General features: G+C 49.3%; 1 protein-coding gene across 1 annotated transcript in view; it reads right to left on the minus strand.

The window, feature by feature from the left end:
* Positions 1-1,029: 1,029 nt before the first annotated feature.
* LOC135517082 (WD repeat-containing protein 7-like) overlaps positions 1,030-27,836 on the minus strand; it is a 164,833-nt gene continuing 138,026 nt past the window's right edge. The window contains exons 5-6 of the mRNA XM_064941103.1: positions 3,991-4,108; positions 1,030-1,068 (exon numbers count right to left, since the gene is read on the minus strand). Coding sequence (XP_064797175.1) covers positions 1,030-1,068; positions 3,991-4,108 — 157 coding nt within the window. The remainder of the gene's footprint in view (positions 1,069-3,990; positions 4,109-27,836) is intronic.

The following is a 27,836-nucleotide window of genomic DNA, read 5'->3' on the forward strand; positions in this document are numbered from 1 at the left end:
TGTGTAATAATCAGGCCTCTCCAGGAACACAGCATCTCTGATGGTCTGCTAGGTAATCAGGCCTCTCCAGGAACACAGCCTCTCTGATGGTCTGCTAGGTAATCAGGCCTCTCTGATGGTCTGCTAGGTAATCAGGCCTCTCCAGGAACACAGAATATCTGATGGTCTGCTAGGTAATCAGGCCTCTCCAGGAACACAGAATCTCTCTGATGGTCTGCTAGGTAATCAGGCCTCTCCAGGAACACAGCCTCTCTGATGGTCTGCTAGGTAATCAGGCCTCTCCAGGAATACAGCCTCTCTGATGGTCTGCTAGGTAATCAGGCCTCTCCAGGAACACAGAATCTCTCTGATGGTCTGCTAGGTAATCAGGCCTCTCCAGGAACACTCTGCTGGTCTGCTGATTGTCTGCCAGGTATCTTCCATTGATTCCCCTCCAGGAACCACAGAATGGTGTCTGATGGTCTGCTGTGGTAATCAGGCCTCTCCAGGAATCACAAAGGACCACTCTGATGGTCTGCCAGGTAATCAGGCCAGTATCCCACCATGGAACCTACAGCCACAGAACTGATGGTCTGGGCTCAGGTAATCAGGCCTCCCCTCCAGGAATACAGCCTCTCAACATTAAAAGATGGTCTGCATCAAGGTAAGATGTAGGCCTCTCCAGGAATACAGCCACGAAACTCTGGCTGATGGTCTGCTAGGTAATCAGGCGAGGACTCGAGGACCAGGAATACAGCCTCTCTGATGGTCTGCTAGGTAATCAGGCCGAGGACTCCAGGAACACAGCCTCTCATGGTCTGCTAGGGGAATCAGGCCTCTCCAGGAATACAGCCTCTCTGATGGTCTTACCTAGGGAAGGAAGGCCTCAATCCAGGAACACAGCTACCATGATTACTCACTTGCATCTGATGGTCTGCTAGGTAATCAGGCCTCTCCAGGAACACAGCCAGGACTCTGATGGTCTGCTAGGGTCCAATCAGGCGGCATCTCCAGGAACATCTATGACCCTGATGATCTCTGTCTTATTCATCACATTCTGCTTATTTCCATGGCTGTGTGTCTGTGAACCTAACATACAGGATACGGTTGCCCAGTTACAGGGTTAGGGGAAGGGTGGTGGGGGCAGGGTGTGTTAGGGGTGGGGGAAGAGGTTAGGGGGAAGAGGTTAGGGGTTAGGGGGAAGGGTGTAGGGGGCAGGGTGTGGTTAGGGGAAGGGTGAGGGGTAGGGGGAAGAGGTTAGGGGTACCTGGCACTTGCCCGTGCGGACATCATAAAGGACCACTGAACCCTTAGGGGGGGGGAAGAGGTTACGGGTAATTACGGGTATTAGACTGAGGGGTAGGGGGTAGTTATCCCACCATGTAGAACCTGAACAGAATCGAAACACAGAACACAGAGGTCAGGGCTCAGGCCACCGTGGGTCGACCCTTGACCCCTACAAACCCACAAGGGGTCAAACCCTTTCCTCGAATCAACATTAAAAGTAAATGTTAGTAACACTATCAGTAACACTATCAGTACATCAATCGGTACAGATGTAAGAGCGAGATCACCACTAACCCACCAACCATTCACTGTTCTGTCACGAAACTCAAAATGGCTGCATGGAGGACAGGACAGGGAACGAGGACAGGGAACGAGGACAGGGGACGAGGACAGGGGACGAGGACAGGGGACGAGGACAGGGGGAAGAGGTTACAGGGGGAAGAGGACAGGGGAAGAGGACAGGGGGGAAGAGGTTAGGGGTAGAGGACAGGGGACGAGGGTTAGGGGTAGGGGGACGAGGACAGGGGACGAGGACAGGGTGAAGAGGTTAGGACAGGGACGAGGTTACAGGGGGAAGAGGTTAGGGGTAGGGACGAGGACAGGGAGAAGAGGTTACAGGGAAGAGGTTAGGGGTAGGGGAAGGGTTAACGGGGGAAGAGGTTAGGGAGAAGAGGTTAGGAGTAGGGGGAAGAGGTTAGGGGTAGGGGGAAGAGGTTAGGGGTAGGGGGAAGAGGTTAGGGGTAGGGGAAGAGGTTAGGAGGGGACGAAGACAGGGAAGAGGTTAGGGGGTACGGGGAAGGAGGGTAGGGGAAGAGGTTACAGGGAAGAGGTTATGATTACTCACTTGGGAAAGGTTAGGGGTAGGGGGAAGAGGTTACTCAAGAGGTTCAGGGGAAGAGGTTTCTTAGGGTTCACCAGAGAGCCTTAGGGGTGCAGGTAGGGGGATGATGATGTCCAAGAGGTTAGGGGTAGGGAGGAAGGTTAAGGGGGAAGAGGTTAGGGGTAAAGAGGTTAGGAGTAGGGAGAAGAGGTTAAGGGGGATTTGTCCAAAGGAGTAGGGAGAAGAGGTTAGGGGTAGGGGGAAGAGGTTACCTAGGGTGAAACTAGGAAAAAAATAAAAGAGGTTTTTAGGGGTAGGGGAAGAGGTTAGGGGTATTCATTCTAAAGAGGTTAATTAACAAGTTAAATGAAGTTAGAAGCATTAGTGGGGAAGAGGTTGGGGTATTGGGGTAAAGTTAGGGGTAGGGGAAGACCAGGACTTAGGGGTACTGGGGAAGAGGTTAGGGGTAGGGGGAAGAGGTTAGGGGTAGGGGGAAGAGGTTAGGGGTTAGGGGAAGAGGTTAGGGGTAGGGGAAGAGGTTAGGGGTAGGGGGATTATCTTATGACCCTGATGATCTTAGGGGGAAGGGTGTCTTAGGGGTAGGGAGAAGAGGTTAGGGGTAGGGGGAAGAGGTTAGGGGTGGGGGAAGAGGTTAGGGGTGGGTGAGACTTAGGGAGTTTGGGGTGGGGGAAGAGGTTAGGGGTAGTGAAGAGGTTAGGGGTCTTAGGGGTGAAGAGGTTAGGGGTAGGGGATTAGGGGTACAAGGGTTATACAAAAGGGTGAGGGGTAGAGTTGAGGGTAGGGTAGGGGTAGGGAGAAGAGGTTAGGGGGAAGGGTGAGGGGTAGGGGGAAGGGTGAGTGGTTAGGGGGAAGAGGTTAGGGGTAGGGGGAAGAGGTTAGGGGTAGGGAGAAGAGGTTAGGGGTAGGGGGAAGAGGTTAGGGGTAGGGGGAAGAGGTTAGGGGTAGGGAGAAGAGGTTAGGGGTAGGGGGAAGAGGTTAGGGGTAGGGGGAAGAGGTTAGGGGTAGGGGGAAGAGGTTAGGGGTAGGGTGAAGAGGTTAGGGGTAGGGGGAAGAGGTTAGGGGTAGGGGGAAGAGGTTAGGGGTAGGGGGAAGTTAGGGGGGGGAAGAGGTTAGGGGTAGGGGGAAGAAGGGGTAGGGGGAGAGTTAGGGGTAGGGAGAAGAGGTTAGGGGTAGGGGGAAGAGGTTAGGGGTAGGGGGAAGAGGTTAGGGGTAGGGGGAAGAGGGGGAAGAGGTTAGGGGTTAGGGGGGGGGAAGAGGTTAGGGGTAGGGGAAGAAGGGGTTAGGGGGAAGGGTTAGGGGTAGGGGGAAGAGGTTAGGGGTTAGGGGTAGGGGGAAGAGGGGTTAGGGGGAAGAGGTTTAGGGGTAGGGGGAAGAGGTTAGGGGTAGGGGGAAGAGGTTAGGGTAGGGGAAGAGTTAGGGGTAGGGGGAAGAGGTTAGGGGTAGGGGGAAGAGGTTAGGGGGGGGAAGAGGGGGTAAGAAGGTTAGGGGTAGGGGAAGAGGTTAGGGGTAGGGGGAAGAGGTTAGGGGTAGGGGGAAGAGGTTAGGGGGTAGGGATGGGGGGGGTAGGGGTTAGGGGTAGGGGGAAGAGGTTAGGGGGGGAGGTTAAGGGGGAAGAGGTTAGGGGTAGGGGGAAGAGGTTAGGGGTGGGGGGAAGAGGTTAGGGGAAGGGTAAGGGGGTGATGGGGGAAGGGTAAGAGGGTGATGGGGGAAGGGTAAGGGGGTGATGGGGGAAGGGTAAGGGGGTGATGGGGGAAGGGTAAGGGGGTGATGGGAGGAAAGGAAGGGCAGGGTGGAGTGTGTGACAGCAGAAAGGTGATGTACAGAGTAACAGAGGTCCAGGGGAGATGACATGGAGACATGAAAAACAGGAGGTCAGGTCTCACCTCTCTGGCGATGGTTGTGATGAATGCTGGTGGTCTGGCTGTGGCGATGAGAGAGAGAGCGTGGCGTGCTGAGCGGGCCGAGTCGGCTGCTGGGTTAAGGGGCAGGCCCATTGTGATGCTAACCAGGCAGCCGGAGGGGGGGGGAGAAAGAGAGAGAGAGAGAGAGAGAGAGAGAGAGAGAGAGAGAGAGAGAGAGAGAGAGAGACAGAGAGAGAGAGACAGAGAGAGAGAGAGAGAGAGAGGAGGAGGGATTGAGAGAGAGGAGGAGGGATAGAGAGAGAGAGGAGGAGGGATAGAGAGAGAGGAGGAGGGATAGAGAGAGAGAGGAGGAGGGATAGAGAGAGAGGAGGAGGGATAGAGAGAGAGAGGGAGGAGGGATAGAGAGAGGAGGAGGGAGGAGAGAGAGAGAGAGAGGAGGAGGGATAGAGAGAGAGAGGAGGAGGGATAGAGAGAGAGAGGAGGAGGGATAGAGAGAGAGGATGAGGGATAGAGAGAGAGAGGGAGGGAGAGAGAGAGGAGGACGGATAGAGAGAGAGAGGGAGAAATGGAGGTAGCGAGAGAGAGAGAGGTAGAGAGAGAGAGGTAGAGAGAGAGAGAGGTAGAGAGGTACAGAGAGAGAGGTAGAGAGGTACAGAGAGAGAGGTAGAGAGAGGTAGAGAGAGGTAGAGAGAGAGAGGTAGAGAGAGGTAGTGAGAGAGAGGTAGAGAAGAGGTAGAGAGAGAGAGGTAGAGAGAGGTAGAGAGAGGTAGAGAAAGAGGTAGAGAGAGAGGGAGGGAGAGAGAGGTAGAGAGAGAGAGTTAGAGAGGGAGGGAAAGAAAGGAGGTGTTAGAAGTACATAGTAAACAGATTACCACAGTTTATAATGTCAGGCCAAGGTCAATGGGATCACTCACACTGCACTGGCATAATGGACTCTCACAATGCACCGTAATTAGGTGCTTCTCAGGGTGGCTCAGCGTCCGTCAGGCAGCATAGCACGCAGAGGCCGCTGCCTGCCACACGGGCCCCTGGCACACGGGCCCCTGCCACAAGCTAGCCTCGGAAATTGGGAATAGTTGTGGCATCTGTCTGAAATGGAGAGCGAGTGGCCCCCTTGTTAACAAATCATCTGAGCGAGTGGACCGAGTGAATATGCATTAGGAGGGGGTTAGGGGCAGTGGGGGGGTTAGGGGCAGTGAGGGGGGGGGAGCAGGGGGGTGAACCACTTCAAAAGGCCGGGCTTATTGTGAGTGGACGGCTACGCTGCACTGTTCTTTAGAAACGCAGCCTAAGGGCCTCCAGCATCAACCCCTGTCCTCGTCCCCCCCCCATTTCAGACACGTTCCCAGCCCCTATAGCCCTTCCCCATCCACCCAGTCTCCCCCTCCAGGCCTGCACCGGCCTCAGCCAAGGCCCCCACCCCCCACCCATCAACACACGGCCCAGTGCGCTCGTGTTCCCCTCAGCGGGTCGACTGTGGCCTGGACTCATGGTCAAACAGCACAAGGTTAAACAACCCATATGCAACAGACGTAAAGAGACGGGCAGAGAAAACAGCGAAGAAACCGTTTTGTCTGTGGTTTATGTGGTTTATGAAGGTCCAGTGGTCCATACAGCCAGTGACAGTTCGTCTGGTTCGTGATGAACACGACAACAACGGCAACACGGTTGTACACACGACATAAGGAACTGTTTTAAAAACGCCAGGGATCATTTAGCTGTTTTGATTTGGAATTTTAGGACCCCTGTAGGAAAATATATATATTTTTTTAATAAAAAAAAAAAAATTTGATAAAATATTGCATTTGGCCTTTACTACAATAGGCCATAGAAAAGCATTGAGTAACACATTCATTATAATGGCAAATCGTGAGGAATAAGGTTCTGAAGTGTCTGTCCTATATTTAGGAAATACACTACATGACCAAAAGTATGGGCTTGTCGAATATTTCCTTCCAACATTAAGGGCATTAATAAGGAGTTGGTTCCCCCTTTGCTGCTATAACAGCCTCCACTCTTCTGGGAAGGCTTTCCACTAGATGTAGGAACATTGCTGCTATAACAGCCTCCACTCTTCTGGGAAGGCTGTCCACTAGATGTTGGAACATTGCTGCTATAACAGCCTCCACTCTTCATTGATGTTGGAACATTGCTGCGGGGACTTGCTTCCATTCAGCCACGAGCATTAGTGAGGTCGGGCACTGATGTTGGGCGATACGCTCGCAGTCAGCGTTCCAGTTCCCCCCAAAGGTGCTCAATGGTGTTTGTTCAGGGCTCTGTGCAGGCCAAGTCAAGTTCTTCCACACAGAATAGTCTAGAATGTAATTGTATGCTGTAGCGTTAAGATTTCCCTTCACTGGAACTAAGGGGTCCGAACCATGAAAAACAGCACCAGACCATTTATTCCTCCTCCACCAACCTTTACAGTTGGCACTCTGTATTTGGGCAGGTAGCGTTCTCCTGGCATCCGCCAAACCCAGATTAGTCCATCGTACTTCCAGATGGTGAAGCGTGATCCATCACTCCAGAGAACGTGTTTCCACTGCTCCAGAGTCCAATGGTGGCGAGCTTTACACCACTCCAGCCGACGCTTGGCATAAGCGCATGGTGATCTTAGGCTTGTTTGCGGCTGCTCGGCCATGGAAAGCCATTTCATTAAGCTCCTGATCGAACAGTTATGGTGCTGACGTTGCTTCCAGAGGCAGTTTGGAACTCGGTAGTGAGCGTTGCAACCGAGGACAGATGTTTTTTTTACGTGCTTCAGTATTCATCAGTTTCAGAAGTTTCCACTTCACAAAGTGTCATCTATGACAGAGCCACGTTGAAAGTCACTGAGCTCCTCAGTGTGGGACATTCTACTACCAATGTTTGTCTATGGAGATTGCATGGTGGTGTGCTTGATTTTTATACACCTGTCAGCAACGGGTGTGGCTGAAATAGCAGAATCCACTAATTTGAAATGGTGTCTACATATTTGTCCACAGCACACACTGCACCTTACACACACTGCGCCTTACACACACTGCGCCTTACACACACTGCACGCACTGCGCCTTACACACACTGCACGCACTGCGCCTTGCACGCACTGCGCCTTGCACGCACTGCGCCTTGCACGCACTGCGCCTTGCACGCACTGCGCCTTGCACGCACTGCGCCTTGCACGCACTGCGCCTTGCACGCACTGCGCCTTGCACGCACTGCGCCTTGCACGCACTGCGCCTTACACGCACTGCGCCTTACACGCACTGCGCCTTACACGCACTGCGCCTTACACACACTGCGCCTTACACACACTGCGCCTTACACACACTGCGCCTTACACACACTGCGCCTTACACACACTGCTTGGCAACACACATATATTCTAGAGGTGCTGACTCGTTTCACCCTCTACAACCACTGTGATTATTATTTGACCCAGCTGGTCATCTATGAACGTTTAAACATCTTGAAGAACGATCTGGCCTTAGTGGCCATGTTCTGTTATAATCTCCACCCGGCACAGCCAGAAGAGGACTGGCCACCCCTCATAGCCTGGTTCCTCTCTAGGTTTCTTCCTAGGTTCTGGCCTTTCTAGGGAGTTTTTCCTAACCACCGTGCTTCTACACCTGCATTGCTTGCTGTTTGGGGTTTTAGGCTGGGTTTCTGTACAGCACTTTGAGATATCAGCTGATGTAAGAAGGGCTTTATAAAAACATGTGATTGATTCATTGACTACACACACGGCACATTACACACACTGCGGCCTAAACATAATTTAGTAGTTAAATCTTCATCTTAACAAATGAAGTAAAATATTCTGAACCTTTTTAGATGTTTTCTCTACAATTACCTACTGTCATCCCCAATAAGGACTTATTTTAAATAATAGAAGTTCAAAAAATAACATTATTTTAAAACATTTAAAAATCTAAAAATGTTTTCTGAGACATTGGTTTTTCACTTGTTGCTTTCACTGGCTATTAAAATGTGAAATGTTTCAGTAAATATATTTATCTAACCTTACTATTTTATTTTTCTTCAATATATTAATGAACAATCATATTTTTTAAAATATATTGAACAAATTCCCTCTCAAGTAAAAATGACGTACTCTATAATAGTAAAATAATTCAACATATCTGATGTTGATCTTACATTAATAAAATGATTTGAATACATACGTTTATTTTCTTCAGTCATTTTGTTTTCGAGGAGTAAAAATGCTTTTTTTTTCTTCTTTTGAGCTTTTCATTCTCACTTTCTCTCTCCTCTCACACATCAAACATTCAGAGTCACACACACATCAATATGTACATTGAAAATATTGATATCAGCCATCAATACCAGCTGTTGTTGTAACATAGAACATTCTATATGTGGTCTCCAGGTACATTTCAAAAGGTATCTGGTTAACTATTACATTAACGATAAACAGAGATGTTTTTTTTTTATATAAATGATATCTAACATTATACTGTATATATTTTTTTATTACTGTAATCTCAGACTTTTCATTCGTTCAAAATGAATTAGCTTTCCGCCCGAGGTTGATAGGAGAGGCTATTCTATATAATAGTGTACACACTCAAACCACAAATAATACTAAACCAACATATCTCTGTACTCTTTGTTTCTATCCTCTTCATCCCGCTCGCTCGCACACGCACGCACACACGCACAGACACACGCACGCGCGCACACACACACACACCCACACACAGAATAAAATTAAAAATACATCTGTTGGACAAAGTTCAGAGTTGAACATGTAAACATTTTTTGCAGGGGGGGTTATTCGTTTCATCGTGAAAAAAGTGCTCAGATCCTTATGGAAAAGGGATTATTTATTATTTGAGAGAGATCAGCTATTTACATGAACCTGACTAGCAGCCATTCCCTTTGTTAGAGAACCATCCATCCGTTTGTCAATGTAGTCAGTTCAAAGACAGAGCCAGTCAAGCATACGCATACAGACTCCTTTCTGATGTAAATTAGGTTCAATTTAGGTTCCGTATGAAAGGTGAAAAGACGTCCGGATGTTTTAAATACTTTGCAGGACATTAAAATCAAGTTAATTTTTCGGTTCTGAATGAGAGTTGAAAACATTTATTTATCCGGGGGTCAAAAATAAATAATTTTTCCAAACGTTGAAAATTTGTATTTTCCAGATGTTGAAATCAGGTGAATTTTTTTGGTTCTGAATGAAAGTTGAAAATACCTCCAGTGTGGTGCAGCGGTCGGAGGTACCGATCAATGCTAGAGGTGTCACTACAGATCCGGGTTTGATCCCGGGCTGTGTCGCAGCCGGGAGACCAATGAGGCAGCGCAAAATGGCCCAACGTCGTCCGGGTTAAGGGAGGGGTTTCTAGTGACTCCTTGTGGAGAGTGGGGCGCAGTGCAAGCTGGCTTCGGTAGCCAGCTGTACAGTGTCTCCTCCGACACATTGGTGCGGCTGGCTTCCCGGGATAAGCGGGAAGCAGTGTCAAGATGCAGTGCGGCTTGGCAGGTTCGTGTTTCGCAGCACGCACGGCTCTCAAATTTTTGTTGTTGTTATGATCAGCTTGTCAAAAATTGACGGATACAAACTTAAAACCACTGATCATGACAATGGGGAGAAACAAACTGGACAGCAGTTGGCGCCCCCCCCCCCTTGGGTTGTGCCATTGCGGAGATCTTTGTGGGCTATACTCAGCCTTGTCTCAGGATGGTAAGTTGGTGGTTGAAGATATCCCTCTAGTGGTGTGGGGGCTGTGCTTTGGCAAAGTAGGTGGGGTTATATCCTTCCTGTTTGGCCCTGTCCGGGGGTGTCCTCGGATGGGGCCACAGTGTCTCCTGACCCCTCCTGCCTCAGCCTCCAGTATATATGCTGCAGTAGTTTATGTGTCAGGGGGCTAGGGTCAGTTTGTTATATCTGGAGTACTTCTCCTGTCCTATTCGGTGTCATGTGTGAATTTAAGTGTGCTCTCTCTAATTCTCTCTCGGAGGACCTGAGCCCTAGGACCATGCCTCAGGACAACCTGACATGATGACTCCTTGCTGTCCCCAGTTCACCTGGCCGTGCTGCTGCTCCAGCTTCAACTGTTCTGCCTTATTATTATTGGACCATGCTGAACATTTGAACATCTTGGCCATGTTCTGTTATAATCTCCACCCGGCACAGCCAGAAGAGGACTGGCCACCCCACATAGTCTGCTTCCTCTCTAGGTTTCTTCCTAGGTTTTGGCCTTTCTAGGGAGTTTTTCCTAGCCACCGTGCTTCTACACCTGCATTGCTTGCTGTTTGGGGTTTTAGGCTGGGTTTCTGTACAGCACTTTGAGATATCAGCTGATGTACGAAGGGCTATATAAATAAATTTGATTTGATTTGATTCCATATTGTCAGGTTAGGCTATATGATTGGCCACCATTTAGGTTAGGCTATATGATTGGCCACCATTCAGGTCAGGCTAAATGATTGGCCACCATCCAGGTTAGGCTATATGATTGGCCACCATCCAGGTCAGGCTATATGATTGGCCACCATCCAGGTCAGGCTATATGATTGGCCACCATCCAGGTTAGGCTATATGATTGGCCACCATCCAGGTTAGGCTATATGATTGGCCACCATCCAGGTTAGGCTATATGATTGGCCACCATTCAGGTTAGGCTATATGATTGGCCACCATCCAGGTTAGGCTATATGATTGGCCACCATCCAGGTTAGGCTATATGATTGGCCACCATTCAGGTTAGGCTATATGATTGGCCACCATCCAGGTCAGGCTATATGATTGGCCACCATTCAGGTTAGGCTATATGTTTGGCCACCATCCAGGTTAGGCTATATGATTGGCCACCATCCAGGTTAGGCTATATGATTGGCCACCATCCAGGTTAGGCTATATGATTGGCCACCATCCAGGTTAGGCTATATGATTGGCCACCATCCAGGTTAGGCTATATGATTGGCCACCATTCAGGTGAGGCTATATGATTGGCCACCATCCAGGTTAGGCTATATGATTGGCCACCATCCAGGTTAGGCTATATGATTGGCCACCATTCAGTTTAGGCTATATGATTGGCCACCATCCAGGTTAGGCTATATGATTGGCCACCATCCATGTCAGGCTATATGATTGGCCACCATTCAGGTTAGGCTATATGATTGGCCACCATCCAGGTTAGGCTAAATGATTGGCCACCATTCAGGTCAGGCTATATGATTGGCCACCATTCAGGTCAGGCTATATGATTGGCCACCATCCAGGTCAGGCTATATGATTGGCCACCATCCAGGTCAGGCTATATGATTGGAGAAACCAGCATGATGTAAAAGAAAGTGTCCGTCTCATTACATTGTCATCCATTTTATCTCCAGCCTGAAGGCTACAGAAAAGGCCACCTCGTCTTTCTACCATATCCTGTATCTGCTACATGATTGATGTTAGATGATATTATTTTGACGGACTGTTAGTGGAGCGCAGCATCGATGTATCCCTCCAACAGCACAGAGGCATTCTGGGAATGGACAAGATACGTATTTTTGTGTCCCTTTGCCTTTGACAAAGTGGGCGCTGCTTACCACAGGGCGGTATTAGTGCTCACCTAAAAAACTATTCAATTGGTGGCTGACTAAATACTTTTTTTTGCCCCACATGTATGTTCAATTATACATTTCAGAGAGGGCATACAGCTAAACTGTAGATCATGTACGTGTACCAGTTACATCTTTCTCTAAATCATTTTGAATTCAACGTTTGCTTTAAAATCAGTATCCAAATCCATCAGATGTCGCGATCACGATATAATAGCCATCTCTAGGAAAACCAAAGGCCCAAAGACTGAGCCTAATATTCTGCCCTACCAAGCAAAAAAAAAAAGGCAAAAATTGATCAAAAATGAGTTAATGCCATATTGTTATTATCTTATTTGTTATTATCTTATTTGCTACATTAAATAAACGTTTAATCATGTGGACAAGTGTCCTGCCTCTATTGTATTGTGTTCAGTAGAAAATAGTAGGTCATGTTAGCCAGTAACTGTATAAAGTTACTGTGAAAACCAAGGTAAATAAAAGCAATTTTCTCAGTTCCACGTTATGAGGAGTTACTGCCTTTTTGCTTGGTAGGGCAGTATTGTGTATAAGAGGTCATACAAGAGGTTTTGTAGTGATTCCTATGTTGTTGTTTTGAAGAATATGTGTTGGTCTGTGGTGTGTAACGAGGAGCAACCAGACGCTCCACTTGACACATTTATGAAAGTGCTTGTTCCAGTTACTAATAAGCAGCACCCGTTAATTAAATGACTGTAAAAACTGTTAAATCCCCTTGGATTGATGAGGAATTGAAAAAGTCGTTGAGAGGGATGAGGTTGAGAGGGATGAGGTTGAGAGGGATGAGGTTGAGAGGGATGAGGTTGAGAGGGATGATGTTGAGAGGGATGAGGTTGAGAGGGATGATGTTGAGAGGGATGATGTTGAGAGGGATGAGGTTGAGAGGGATGAGGTTGAGAGGGATGAGGTTGAGAGGGATGAGGTTGAGAGGGATGAGGCAACGGTATGGCAAAATGAGTTTGGCAGCACAACCGATTGTCAAACGTACTGCTAATGAAGAAATAATGTATATTATATATATATATATATATATATATATGATTGAGAGGGATGAGGCAATATATAAAGTTTGGCAGCACAACCGATAAACGTACTATATATAATATATATATATATATATATATATAAATAATGCAAACTGAGAAATCATGCGACTATACTGAATAATAATAAACAAAAGATAAATGACATAAAGAATGATAGTAAAAAGCTTTGGAGCACCTTAAATGTCATTTTGGGAAAGAAGGCAAACTTGGCACCATCATTCATTGAATCAGATGGCTCATTCATCACAGAACTAACTGATATTGCCAACTACTTTAGTCTTTTTTCATTGGCAAGAAAAGCAACCTTAGGGATGACATGTCAGCAACAAATGCTGACACCACACATCCAAGTATATCGGACCAAATTATGAAAGACAAGCGTTGTAATTTTGAATTCCGTAAAGTGAAGATAATAGCGGACGATATTGCCACTTCTATTTGCCACATCTTCAACATAAGGCTACCAGAAAGTGTGTGCCCTCAGGCCTGGAGGGAAGTAAAATTCATTTCGCAACTAAGAATTGTAAAGCCCACTTTACTGGCTCAAATAGCCGATCAATCAGCCTGTTACCAACCCATAGTAAACTTTTGGGGAAAATTGTGTGACCAGATACAATGCTATTTAACTGTAAACAAATTGAAAACAGACTTTCATCACACTTATAGAGAAGGACACTCAACAAGCACAGCACTTACACATATGACTGATGATTGGCTGAGAGAAATTGATGATAAAATGATTGTGGGAGCTGTTTTGTTTGACATCGATCATAGTCTGCTGCTGGAAAAACGTATGTGTTACCAGCTTCACACCCCCTGCTATAATGTGGATAAAGAGTTACCTGTCTAACAGAACACAGAAGGTGTTTGTGTTCTTTAATGGAAGCCACTCCAACATAATCCAGGAAGAATCAGAAATTCCCCAGGGCAGCTGTCTAGGCCCCTAACTAATCTTTACTAACGACAATGGCATGCTTGAGTAAAGCCAGTGTGTCTATGTATGAGGATGACTCAATACATATCAGCTACTACAGCGACTGAAATTACTGCAACACTCAACAAAGAGCTGCAGTTAGTTTCAGAACGGATGGCAAGGAATAAGTTAGTGCTGAATAATTAAAAAACCAAAAGCATTGTATTTGGAACAAATCATTAACTAAACCTCAACCAAATCTTGTAATGAATAATGTGGAAATTGAGTAAGTTGAGATGACTAAACTGCTTGTAGTAACCCTGGATTGTAAACTGTTATGGTAAAAACATATTGATAGAACAGTAGCTAAGATGGGGAGAAGTTTGTCCCTAATAAAGCACTGCTCTGCCTTTTTAACAACACTATCAACAAGGCAGGTCCTACAGGCCCTAGTTTCTACCTTCTTAACAACACTATCAACAAGGCAGGTCCTACGGGCCCTAGTTTCTTCCTTCTTAACAACACTATCAACAAGGCAGGTCCTACAGGTCCTAGTTTCTTCCTTCTTAACAACACTATCAACAAGGCAGGTCCTACAGGCCCTAGTTTCTTCCTTCTTAACAACACTATCAACAAGGCAGGTCCTACAGGCCCTAGTTTCTTCCTTCTTAACAGCACTATCAACAAGGCAGGTCCTACAGGTCCTAGTTTCTACCTTCTTAACAGCACTATCAACAAGGCAGGTCCTACAGGCCCTAGTTTCTTCCTTCTTAACAACACTATCAACAGGGCAGGTCCTACAGGCCCTAGTTTCTTCCTTCTTAACAACACTATCAACAAGGCAGGTCCTACAAGCCCTAGTTTCTACCTTCTTAACAACACTATCAACAAGGCAGGTCCTATAGGCCCTAGTTTCTACCTTCTTAACAACACTATCAACAAGGCAGGTCCTACAGGTCCTAGTTTCTACCTTCTTAACAGCACTATCAACAAGGCAGGTCCTACAGGCCCTAGCTTCTACCTTCTTAACAACACTATCAACAAGGCAGGTCCTACAGGCTCTAGTTTTGTCACTCCTTGACTACTGTTCAGTCGGGTGGTCAGGTGCCACAAAAAAAATGACTTAGGAAAATTGCAATTAACTCAAAACAGAGCAGCACGGCTGGCCCTTGGATGGACACAAAGAGCTAATATTAATAATATCTATGTCAATCTCTCCTGGCTGAAAGTGGAGGAGAGTTTGACTTCCCCACTACTTGTATTTATGAGAGGTATTAACATGTTGAAGGTACCGAGCTGTCTGTTTAAAATACTAGCACACGGCTCGGACACCCATGCATATCCCACAAGACATGCCACAAGAGGTCTCTTCACAGTCTCCAAGTCCAGAACAGACTATGGGAGGTGCACAGTACTGCATAGAGCCATGACTACATGGAACTCTATTCCACAGTACTACATAGAGCCATGACTACATGGAACTCTATTCCACAGTACCACATAGAGCCATGACTACATGGAACTCTATTCCACAGTACTACATAGAGCCATGACTACATGGAACTCTATTCCACAGTACTACATAGAGCCATGACTATATGGAACTCTATTCCACAGTACTACATAGAGCCATGACTACATGGAACTCTATTCCACAGTACTACATAGAGCCATGACTACATGGAACTTATTCCACAGTACTACATAGAGCCATGACTACATGGAACTCTATTCCACATCAAGTACTCATGGAAGCAGTAAAATTTGATTTAGAAAGCCAACCAGGCGTTAGACTGTTAGCATGGTAAGGCGTTAGACTGTTAGCAGCGGTACCAGGCGTTAAGACTGTTACTACCAGGCGTTAAGACTGTTAGCAGCGGTACCAGGCGTTAAGACTACAGCGGTGGTTAAGGCTGTTAGCAGCGGTACCAGGCGTTAAGACTACATTCCAGGCGTTAAACTGTTACTACCAGGCGTTAAGACTGTTAGCAGCGGTACCAGGTGTTAAGACTGTTACTACCATGGAAGACTAGTAGCGGTAAGGTGTTAAGACTGTTAGCAGCGGAACCAGGCGTTAAGCCTGTTAACCAGCGGTAACAGGCGTTAAGACTGTTAGCTGGTAGCAGGCGTTAAACTGTTAGCAGCGGTACCAGGCGTTAGTGTGCAGGCGTACCAGGCGTTAAGACTGTTAGCAGCGGTACCAGGCGTTAACTGTTACTGTGTAGCAGGCGTTAGACTGTTAGCAGTGGTACCAGGCGTTAAGACTGTTAGGCGTTAAGACTGTTAGCTGTGTTAAGACTGTTAGCAGCGGTACCAGGCGTTAAGACTGTTAGCGGTACCAGGCGTTAAGACTGTTAGCAGCGGTACCAGGCGTTAAGACTGTTAGCAGCGGTACCAGGCGTTAAGACTGTTAGCGGTACCAGGCGTTAAGACTGTTAGCAGGCGCCGGTAGGCGTTAAGACTGTTAGCAGCGGTACCAGGCGTTAAGACTGTTAGCAGCGGTACCAGGTGTTAAGACTGTTAGCAGCGGTACCAGGCGTTAAGACTGTTAGCAGTACCAGGACTGTTAGCAGCGGTACCAGGCGTTAAGACTGTTAGCAGCGGTACCAGGCGTTAAGACTGTTAGCAGCGGTACCAGGCGTTAAGACTGTTAGCAGCGGTACCAGGCGTTAAGACTGTTAGCAGCGGTACCAGGCGTTAAGACTGTTAGCAGCGGTACCAGGCGTTAAGACTGTTAGCAGCGGTACCAGGCGTTAAGACTGTTAGCAGCGGTACCAGCGGTACCAGGTGTAAGACTGTTAGCAGCGGTACCAGGCGTTAAGACTGTTAGCAGCGGTACCAGGCGTTAAGACTGTTAGCAGCGGTACCAGGCGTTAAGACTGTTAGCAGCGGTACCAGGCGTTAAGACTGTTAGCAGCGGTACCAGGTGTTAAGACTGTTAGCTGCGGTACCAGGCGTTAAGACTGTTAGTGGGTACACAGTGCCTCACACACAAACACTTGTTCAAGCCAGCCATAAGTGTTTCAGCTCAACATGACGGTCTAATAATTAAAGCATAAATGGCTGGGGGAGGAAAAATAGAGACCACAAACACAATTGTTCAGCCAGCCAAAGAGAATAATTAAAGCATAAATGGCTGGGGGAGGAAAAATAGCGAAAGACAGAGACAGAGCGAAAGAGACAGAGCGAGAGACAGAGAGAGAGAGAGAGGTGTTCAGACAATAGGCTTAACCACAGTGCCACCTATACTTGTGTTTTAGAATAGGAAATTAATGTGAAATCCCTGACCATCCCTAACCAGCCCTTACCAGCCCTGACCATCCTTGACCAGCCCTGACCATCCCTAACCATCCCTGACCAGCCCTAACCAGCCCTGACCATACCTGACCAGCCCTAACCATCCCTGACCATCCCTGCCCTGACCAGCCCATTCCTGCCCTGACCAGCCCATTCCTGCCCTGACCAGCCCATCCCTCCCTGACCATCCCATTCCCCTGACCAGCCCATTCCTGCCCTGACCAGCCCATTCCTGCCCTGACCAGCCCATTCCTGCCCTGACCAGCCCATCCCTGCCCTGACCAGCCCATCCCTGCCCTGACCAGCCCATCCCTGCCCTGACCAGCCATTCCTGCCCTGACCAGCCCATCCCTCCCTGACCAGCCCATCCCTGCCCTGACCAGCCCATCCCTGCCCTGACCAGCCCATTCCTGCCCTGACCAGCCCATCCCTGACCTGCTCATTCCTGCCCTGACCAGCCCATCCCTGACCAGCCCATTCCTGCCCTGACCAGCCCATCCCTGCCCTGACCAGCCCATCCCTGCCCTGACCAGCCCATCCCTGCCCTGACCAGCCCATTCCTGCCCTGACCAGCCCATCCCTGACCAGCCCATTCCTGCCCTGACCAGCCCATCCCTGACCAGCCCATTCCTGCCCTGACCAGCCCATCCCTGACCAGCCCATCCCTGCCCAGCCCATCCCTGACCAGCCCATTCCTGCCCTGACCAGCCCATCCCTGACCAGCCCATCCCTGACCAGCCCATCCCTGCCCATCCCTGACCAGCCCATTCCTGACCAGCCCATCCCACCAGCCCATCCCTGACCAGCCCATTCCTGCCCTGACCAGCCCATCCCTGACCAGCCCATCCCTGACCAGCCCATTCCTGCCCTGACCAGCCCATCCCTGACCAGCCCATCCCTCCCAGCCCATCCCTGACCAGCCCATTCCTGCCCTGACCAGCCCATCCCTGACCAGCCCATCCCTGACCAGCCCATCCCTGACCAGCCCATCCCCCTGACCAGCCCATCCCTGACCAGCCCATTCCTGCCCTGACCAGCCCATCCCTGACCAGCCCATCCCTGACCAGCCCATTCCTGCCCTGACCAGCCCATCCCTGACCAGCCCAGCCCATCCAGCCCATCCCTGACCAGCCCATCCTGACCAGCCCATCCCTGACCAGCCCATCCCTGCCCATCCCAGCCCATCCCTGCCCATCCCTGACCAGCCCATCCCTGCCCATCCCTGACCAGCCCATTCCAGCCTGATGGATGTCGATATATTCAGACCAGATAATTAGACTAGAGAGGTAGTGGGAGATAGCAGGACAAAGCATCATGGAGGCTGGCTTAATGACTACAGCCAAACATACAATAACTACACACACTGTAAGGTGTACCTATATGGCTGCTCAAATAATAATTAAACACCTGATAGGTTGATTTACAGAACCAGTGAAAAGTTTGGACACGCCTCATTCCAGGGGTTTTCTTCATTTTTTACTATTTTCTACATTGTAGAATAGTGATGACATCAAAACTATTAAGTAACACATTTGGAATCATGAAGTAACCAAAAAAGTATATTTATATTTTAGTTTCTTCAACGTAGCTACCTTTTTGCCTTGACAGCTTTGCACACTCTTGGCATTCTCTCAACCAGCTTTATGAGGGAGTCACCTGGAATGCATTTCAATTAACAGGTGTGCCTTCTTAAAAGTACATTTATGGAATTTCTTTCCTTCTTATTGCGTTTGAGCCAATCACCTGTGTTATGACAAATTAGGGGTGGTAATACAGAAGATAGCCCTATTTGGTAAACGACCAAGTCCATATTATGGCAAGAACAGCTCAAATAAGCAAAGCGAAATGACAGTCAATCATTACTTTAAGACATGAAGGTCAGTCAATACAGAACATTTCATGTACTTGAACATTTCTTCAAGTGCAGTCGCAAAAACCATCAAGCGCTGTGATGAAACTGGCTCTCATGAGGACCGCCACAGGAAAGGAAGACCCAGAGTTACTACCTCTGCTGCAGAGGATAAGTTCATTAGAGTTACCAGCCTCAGAAATTGCAGCCCAAATAAATGCTTCACAGAGTTCAAGAAACAGACACATCTCAACATCAACTGTTCAGAGGAGACTGCGTGAATCAGGCCTTCATGGTCAAATTGCTGCAAATAAACCACTAATAAAGGACACAATTAATAAGAAGAGACTTGCTTGGGCCAAGAAACACGAGCAATTGACATTAGACTGGTGGAAATTGGTCCTTTGCTCTGGATGAGACCAAATTTGAGACTTTTGGTTCCAACCGCCGTGTCTTTGTGAGACGCAGATTAAGTGAACGGATGATCTCCGCAAGTGTGGTTGCCACCGTGAAGCATGGAGGAGGAGGAGGTGGGATGGTGCTTCGCTGGTGTCACTTGTCAGTGATTTATTTAGTTGAGAGAACGCCAAGACGGTGCAAATCTGTCGTCAAGGCAAAACTTTGAAGAAACTAAAACATTAACAAAAAAAATTACTTTGAGTTACTACATGATTCCATATGTGTTATTTCATAGTTTTGATGTCTTCACTGTTATTCTAAAATGTAGAAAATAGTATGGATAAATAAAAACCCTTAAATGAGTAGGTGTCCAAACTTTTGACCGGTACATATACATTTATATAATCTAGAGGTAATCTGGATTGTATTGAATTTGAACAACTCAATCATCATTTTGAGATATAAAAATATATATCTTATAGCGAAAGTATCCAATGTGCAAATAAAAATCTGTGTCTAAATTGATAGATGTTATTTTGTTTTTGTTTTTATTTTGTTTTTGAATTGCCGCTATGTAGGAAAGGAGGATACCTAGTCAGTAGCATTCAACTGAAATGTGTCTTACCAACCCAAACCCCCTGAATCAGAGGTGTGTTGGGGGGAGGGGGGGGGGGTATGGCGCTCCCTTAATCCATGTCATCAGCACCAGGGGGGGGGGGGGGGCAGTTGTTGTTCAAGGTTAATTGCCTTTGCTCAGGGGCAGAACCGCAGAGTTTTACACCTTGCCGGCTCGGGGATTCGAACGAGAGACTTTTCAGTTACTGGCAGAATGCTCTTCACCTTTTTCAACTCTTCACATTTTGCTCTTCGGCTAAATGCCGTAGTAACAGTAGGAGAGGCAGGACATAGACACACACACCCCGACGTATCAGCGTGATTTATTGGTTGTAAATGAACAGACAGACAGACGGACTCAATGTCTCCGTCAGCATCAGGCCGATCCTCCTGCCAATACCTGATCGATGACTTCGTAATGTATTTCCCAAGACAGGAGGCCAGCTCCCGTACAGTACCGAGGGGCGTTACGGTAAGAGCCCAGCCAGCCCATGTTCTATACAGAGGAGGGAGGGAGGCGTTACGGTAAGAGCCCAGCCAGCCCATGTTCTATACAGAGGAGGGAGGGAGGCATAATGGTAAGAGCCCAGCCAGCCCATTTTCTATTCAGAGGAGGGAGGGAGGCGTTACGGTAAGAGCCCAGCCAGCCCATGTTCTATACAGAGGAGGGAGGGAGGCATAATGGTAAGAGCCCAGCCAGCCCATGTTCAATACAGAGGAGGGAGGGAGGCGTTACGGTAAGAGCCCAGCCAGCCCATGTTCAATACAGAGGAGGGAGGGAGGCATAATGGTAAGAGCCCAGCCAGCCCATCTTCAATACAGAGGAGGGAGGGAGGCGTTACGGTAAGAGCCCAGCCAGCCCATCTTCAATACAGAGGAGGGAGGGAGGCATAATGGTAAGAGCCCAGCCAGCCCATCTTCTATAGAGAGGAGGGAGGGAGGTGTTACGGTAAGAGCCCAGCCAGCCCATGTTCTATACAGAGGAGGGAGGGAGGCGTTACGGTAAGAGCCCAGCCAGCCCATCTTCAATACAGAGGAGGGAGGGAGGCGTTACGGTAAGAGCCCAGCCAGCCCATCTTCAATACAGAGGAGGGAGGGAGGCGTTACGGTAAGAGCCCAGCCAGCCCATCTTCAATACAGAGGAGGGAGGGAGGTGTTACGGTAAGTGCCCAGCCAGCCCATGTTCTATACAGAGGAGGAGGGAGGCATAATGGTAAGAGCCCAGCCAGCCCATCTTCAATACAGAGGAGGGAGGGAGGCGTTACGGTAAGAGCCCAGCCAGCCCATCTTCAATACAGAGGAGGGAGGGAGGCGTTACGGTAAGAGCCCAGCCAGCCCATCTTCAATACAGAGGAGGGAGGAGGCGTTATAAGAGCCCAGCCAGCCCATTTCAATACAGAGGAGGGAGGGAGGCATTACGGTAAGAGCCCAGCCAGCCCATCTTCAATACAGAGGAGGGAGGGAGGTGTTACGGTACGAGCCCAGCCAGCCCATCTTCAATACAGAGGAGGGAGGGTACAGTACCGTAAGGAGCTAAATACTCCACTTGTTAACAAATAGATGATAACACATACAGCACTATATATACTGTATCAAGCAAAGGTCGCCAGGTAGCAGTTGTAAATGAGAACGTGTTCTCAACTAGCCTACCTGGTTAAATAAAGGTGTTCTCAACTAGCCTACCTGGATAAATAAAGGTGAAATTAAAATGTAAAAAAATGTCACCACCTCCACACAGAGGCAGAACGGCTGAGAGAAGAAGGGAGATGGCGGTTTTGTTAGGGTCACAAGGGGGGGTGTCGTACTACTGAGACAAAGACAACTCTCTCTGTAGCGCAGCACAAAGGTGTCTGTCTGTAACGGTGTCTGTCTAGACCGGCTTCACAACTCCCCTCCTCAACCCGACTCCTCAGTCCCTCCTCAACCCGACTCCTCAATCTCTCCTCAACCCGACTCCTCAATCCCTCCTCAACCCGGCTCCCCAATCCCTCCTCAACCCGGCTCCTCAATCTCTCCTCAACCCGGCTCCTCAATCTCTCCTCAACCCGACTCCTCAAATCCCTCCTCAACCCGACTCCTCAAATCCCTCCTCAACCCGACTCCTCAAATCCCTCCTCAACCCGACCCCTCAAATCCCTCCTCAACCCGACTCCTCAAATCCCTCCTCAACCCGACTCCTCAAATCCCTCCTCAACCCGACTCCTCAAATCCCTCCTCAACCCGACTCCTCAAATCCCTCCTCAACCTGACTCCTCAAATCCCTCCTCAACCCGACTCCTCAAATCCCTCCTCAACCCGACTCCTCAAATCCCTCCTCAACCCGACTCCTCAAATCCCTCCTCAAATCCCTCCTCAAATCCCTCCTCAACCTGACTCCTCAAATCCCTCCTCAACCTGACTCCTCAAATCCCTCCTCAACCTGACTCCTCAAATCCCTCCTCAAATCCCTCCTCAAATCCTCCTCAAATCCCTCCTCAAATCCGTCCTCAAAACCCTCCTCAAATCCTCCTCAACCTCTCCTCAAATCCCTCCTCAACCTGACTCCTCAAATCCCTCCTCAAATCCTGACTCCTCAAATCCCTCCTCAACCTGACTCCTCAAATCCCTCCTCAACCTGACTCCTCAAATCTCTCCTCAACCTGACTCCTCAAATCCCTCCTCAACCTGACTCCTCAAATCCCTCCTCAACCTGACTCCTCAAATCTCTCCTCAACCTGACTCCTCAAATCCCTCCTCAACCTGACTCCTCAAATCCTCCTCAACCTGACTCCTCAACCTCAAATCCCTCCTCAACCTGACTCCTCAAATCCCTCCTCAACCTGACTCCTCAAATCCCTCCTCAACCTGACTCCTCAAATCCCTCCTCAACCTGACTCCTCAAATCCCTCCTCAAATCCCTCCTCAAATCCCTCCTCAACCTGACTCCTCAAATCCCTCCTCAACCTGACTCCTCAAATCCCTCCTCAACCTGACTCCTCAAATCCCTCCTCAACCTGACTCCTCAAATCTCTCCTCAACCTGACTCTTCAATCCCTCAACTTGACTCCTCAGTGGTTCCCCTATGGACTCTACAGCAAATATGAAATCAGCTTTTCTCTCCATTTCTCTAAATGCCCATCTCCTTTCTCCCCAGAGGTGAGCCAGTGTGTGACAGGAATGCAAAAGACCTTGAGCAATGCGCTTGAACATCAGGCATCTTTATCAGGCAAGAGAGAGAAAGACAACACAGACAGACAGACAGACAGACAGACAGACAGACAGACAGACAGACAGACAGACAGACAGACAGACAGACAGAGACACAGCGAGAGAGAGACACAGCGAGAGAGAGAGCGAGAGAGACACACAGCGAGAGAGAGAGCGAGACACAGCGAGAGAGCGAGAGAGAGACACAGCGAGAGAGAGAGCGAGACACAGCGAGAGAGCGAGAGAGAGACACAGCGACAGAGAGACACAGCGAGAGAGAGACAGAGAGACACAGCGAGAGAGAGACAGAGAGACACAGCGAGAGAGAGACAGAGAGACACAGCGAGAGAGAGACAGAGAGACACAGCAAGAGAGAGACAGAGAGACACAGCGAGAGAGAGACAGAGAGACACAGCGAGAGAGAGACAGAGAGACACAGCGAGAGAGAGACAGAGAGACACAGCGAGAGAGAGACAGAGCGACACAGCGAGAGAGAGAGAGAGCGAGACACAGCGAGAGAGAGCGAGACACAGCGAAAGAGAGCGAGACACAGCGAGAGAGAGCGAGACACAGCGAGAGAGCAAAACACAGCGAGAGAGAGAGCGAGACAAAGCGAGAGAGACAGCGAGACAAAGCGAGAGAGAGAGCGAGACACAGCGAGAGAGAGCGAGACACAGCGAGAGAGAGCGAGACACAGCGAGAGAGAGAGAGACACAGCGAGAGAGAGAGAGACACAGCGAGAGAGAGAGAGAGAGACACAGGGAGAGAGAGAGACACACAGGGAGAGAGAGAGAGAGAGAGAGAGACACAGGGAGAGAGAGAGAGAGAGAGACACAGGGAGAGAGAGAGAGAGACACAGGGAGAGAGAGAGAGAGACACAGGGAGAGAGAGAGAGACACAGGGAGAGAGACACAGGGAGAGAGACACAGGGAGAGAGAGAGAGACACAGGGAGAGAGAGAGAGAGACACAGGGAGAGAGAGAGAGACACAGGGAGAGAGAGAGAGACACAGGGAGAGAGAGAGAGACACAGCGAGAGAGAGAGCGAGAGAGAGAGCGAGAGAGACACACAGCGAGAGAGAGAGCGAGACACAGCGAGAGAGCGAGAGAGAGACACAGCGAGAGAGAGAGAGAGACACAGCGAGAGAGCGAGAGAGAGACACAGGGACAGAGAGACACAGCGAGAGAGAGACAGAGAGACACAGGAGAGAGAGACAGAGAGACACAGGGAGAGAGAGACAGGGAGAGACACAGCGAGAGAGAGACAGAGAGACACAGGGAGAGAGAGACAGAGAGACACAGCGAGAGAGAGACAGAGAGACACAGCGAGAGAGAGACAGAGAGACACAGCGAGAGAGAGACAGAGAGACACAGCGAGAGAGAGACAGAGAGACACAGCGAGACACAGCGAGAGAGAGCGAGACACAGCGAGAGAGAGCGAGACACAGCGAAGAGAGCGAGACACAGCGAGAGAGAGCGAGACACAGCGAGAGAGCAAAACACAGGGAGAGAGAGAGAGCGAGACAAAGCGAGAGAGAGAGCGAGACACAGCGGAGAGAGAGAGCAAGACACAGCGAGAGAGAGAGCGAGACACAGCGAGAGAGAGAGCGAGACACAGCGAGAGAGAGAGATAGACACAGCGAGAGAGAGAGCGAGACACAGCGAGAGAGAGAGCGAGACACAGCGAGAGAGAGAGCGAGACACAGCGAGAGAGAGCGAGACACAGCGAGAGAGAGAGAGACACAGCGAGAGAGAGAGAGACACAGGGAGAGAGAGAGACACACAGGGAGAGAGAGAGAGACACAGGGAGAGAGAGAGAGAGAGACACAGGGAGAGAGAGAGAGAGAGACAGGGAGAGAGAGAGAGACACAGGGAGAGAGAGACACAGGGAGAGAGACACAGGGAGAGAGACACAGGGAGAGAGAGAGACACAGGGAGAGAGAGAGAGACACACAGGGAGAGAGAGAGAGAGAGAGACAGGGAGAGAGAGAGAGAGAGAGACAGGGAGAGAGAGAGAGAGACACAGGGAGAGAGAGAGAGAGACACGGGAGAGAGAGAGAGAGAGAGAGAGACACAGGGAGAGAGAGAGAGAGAGAGACAGGGAGAGAGAGAGAGACACAGGGAGAGAGAGAGAGAGACACAGGGAGAGAGAGAGAGAGAGAGACACAGGGAGAGAGAGAGACAGAGAGAGAGAGACACAGGGAGAGAGAGAGAGAGACACAGGGAGAGAGAGAGAGACACAGGGAGAGAGAGAAACAGGGGAGAGAGAGACACAGGGAGAGAGAGACACAGGGAGAGAAAGAAACACACAGGGAGAGAGTGAGACACAGGGAGAGAGTGAGACACAGGGAGAGAGAGAGAGACAGGGAGAGAGAGAGAGACACAGGGAGAGAGAGAGAGACACAGGGAGAGAGAGAGAGACACAGGGAGAGAGAGAGACACAGGGAGAGAGAGAGACACAGGGAGATATCAGCTAGACTAGTGGTAACCTCCTTCAGGGGAGAGACTAAACCTACAGGAGAGAGACGAGCACTGATACACACAAACATGACTAACACACATGCGACTAACACCTGTGCGCACACGCATGATTCTCACACACACACACGTCTAACAAACACTGTTCTACACAACTCACATTCCAGTATTCGTTTCAAACGGAGGAGGGGAACATCAATGTGATTTAACCCCCCCCCGACACGTTTCAACAGCCCCCCCCCACACGTTTCAACAGCCCCCCCAGACACATTTCAACAGCCCCCCCCGACACGTTTCAACAGCCCCCCACCCAGACACGTTTCAACACCCCCCACCCAGACACGTTTCAACACCCCCCCCCGACACGTTTCAACAGCCCCCCCGACACGTTTCAACAGCCCCCCCCAGACACGTTTCAACAGCCCCCCGACACGTTTCAACAGCCCCCCCACCCAGACACGTTTCAACAGCCCCCCAGACGCGTTTCAAACCCCCCCTACGATTCAACACCCCCCCCCCGACACGTTTCAACTCCCCCAGATTGAGCTTTCAGACCACATCCTCCGCCTGGCTATCCTCCCACATAAAGATCACAATGCCCCTGATAAGTTAATTTGGTGTCGTAAAAATGCAGACTTGGTCTCCGATCTGTGTCTGGGGTCACAGGTCAAATAGAGCACCATCATCATCCACTCAATGGTAAATCCGACCACAACTCTATCCACCTGATTCCTGCTTACAAGCAAAAATTAAAGCAGGAAGCACCAGTGACTCGGTCTATTAAAAAGTGGTCAGATGAAGCAACTACAGGACTGTTTTGCCCTCACAGACTGGAACATATTCCGGGATTCTTCAGATGGCATTGAGGAGTACACCACATCAGTCACTGGCTTTATCAATAAGTGCATTGAGGATGTCGTCCCCACAGTGACTGTACGTACATACCCAAACCAGAAGCCATGGATTACATGCAACATGCGCACTGAGCTAAAGGGTAGAGCTGCCGCTTTCAAGGAGCTGGACTCTAACCAGGAAGCTTACAAGAAATCCTGCTATGCCCTCCGACGAACCATCAAACAAGCAAAGCATCAATACAGGGCTAAGATTGAATCCTACTACCCGGCTCCGACACCCCCCGGATGTGGCAGGGCTTGAAAACTATTATGGACTACAAAGGGAAGCACAGCCACGAGCTGCCCAGTGACACGGCTGACACAAGCCTACCAGACGAGCTAAATTACTTCTATACTCGCTTTCGAGGCAAGCAACACTGAGGCATGCATGAGTGCATCAGCTGTTCCGGAAGACTGTGTGATCACGCTCTCTGCAGCCGATGTGAGTAAGACGTTTAAACAGGTCAACATTCACAAGGCCCCACCCAGACAGATTACCAGGACGTGTGCTCCGGGCATGTGCTGACCAACTGGCAGGTGTCTTCACTGACATTTTCAACATGTCTCTGATTGAGTCTATAATACTAACATGTTGCAAGCAGACCATCATAGTATCTGTGCCCAAGAACACAAAGGCATCCTGCCTAAATGACTACAGACCCGTAGCACTCACGTCTGTAGCCATGAAATGCTTTGAAAGGCTGGTCATGGCTCACATCAACACCATTATCCCAGAAACCCTAGACCCACTCCAATTTGCATACCGCCCAAACAGATCCACAGATGATGTGATCTCTATTGCACTCCTCACTGCCCTTTCCCACCTGGACAAAAGGAACACCTATGTAAGAATGCTATTCATTGACTACAGCTCATCGTTCAACACCATAGTGCCCTCAAAGCTCATCACTAAGCTAAGGACCCAGGGACTAAACACCTCCCTCTGCAACTGGATCCTGGACTTCCTGAAGGGTCGCCCCCAGGTGGTGAGGGTAGGATGCAACACATCTGCCACGCTGATCCTCAACACTGGAGCTCCCCAGGGGTGCATGCTCAGTCCCCTCCTGTACTCCCTGTTCACCCATGACTGCATGGTCAGGCACGACTCCAACACCATCATTAAGTTTGCTGACGACACAACAGTGGGAGGCCTGATCACTGACAACGACAAGACAGCCTATAGGGAGGAGGTTAGAGACCTGACCGTGTGGTGCCAGAATAACAACCTATCCCTCAACTTAACCAAGACAAAGGAGATGATTGTGGACTACAGGAAAAGGAGGACTGAGCACGTCCCCATTCTCATCGACGCGGCTGTAGTGGAGCTAGTTGAGAGCTTCAAGTTCCTTGGTGTCCACATCAACAACAAACTAACATGGCCCAAACACACCAAGACAGTCGTGAAGAGGGCACGACAAAGCCTATTCCCCATCAGGGAACTAAAAAGATTTGGCATGGGTCCTGAGATCCTCAAGAGTTTCTACAGCTGCAACATCGAGAGCATCCTGACCGGTTGCATCACTGCCTGGTACGGCAATTTAATCGGCCTCCGACCGCAAGGCACGACAGAGGGCTGCCTGCCATCCAGGACTTCTACACCAGGCGGTGTCAG

Source organism: Oncorhynchus masou, chromosome 28, assembly GCF_036934945.1.
Source record: "Oncorhynchus masou masou isolate Uvic2021 chromosome 28, UVic_Omas_1.1, whole genome shotgun sequence".
NCBI lineage: Eukaryota > Metazoa > Chordata > Actinopteri > Salmoniformes > Salmonidae > Oncorhynchus > Oncorhynchus masou.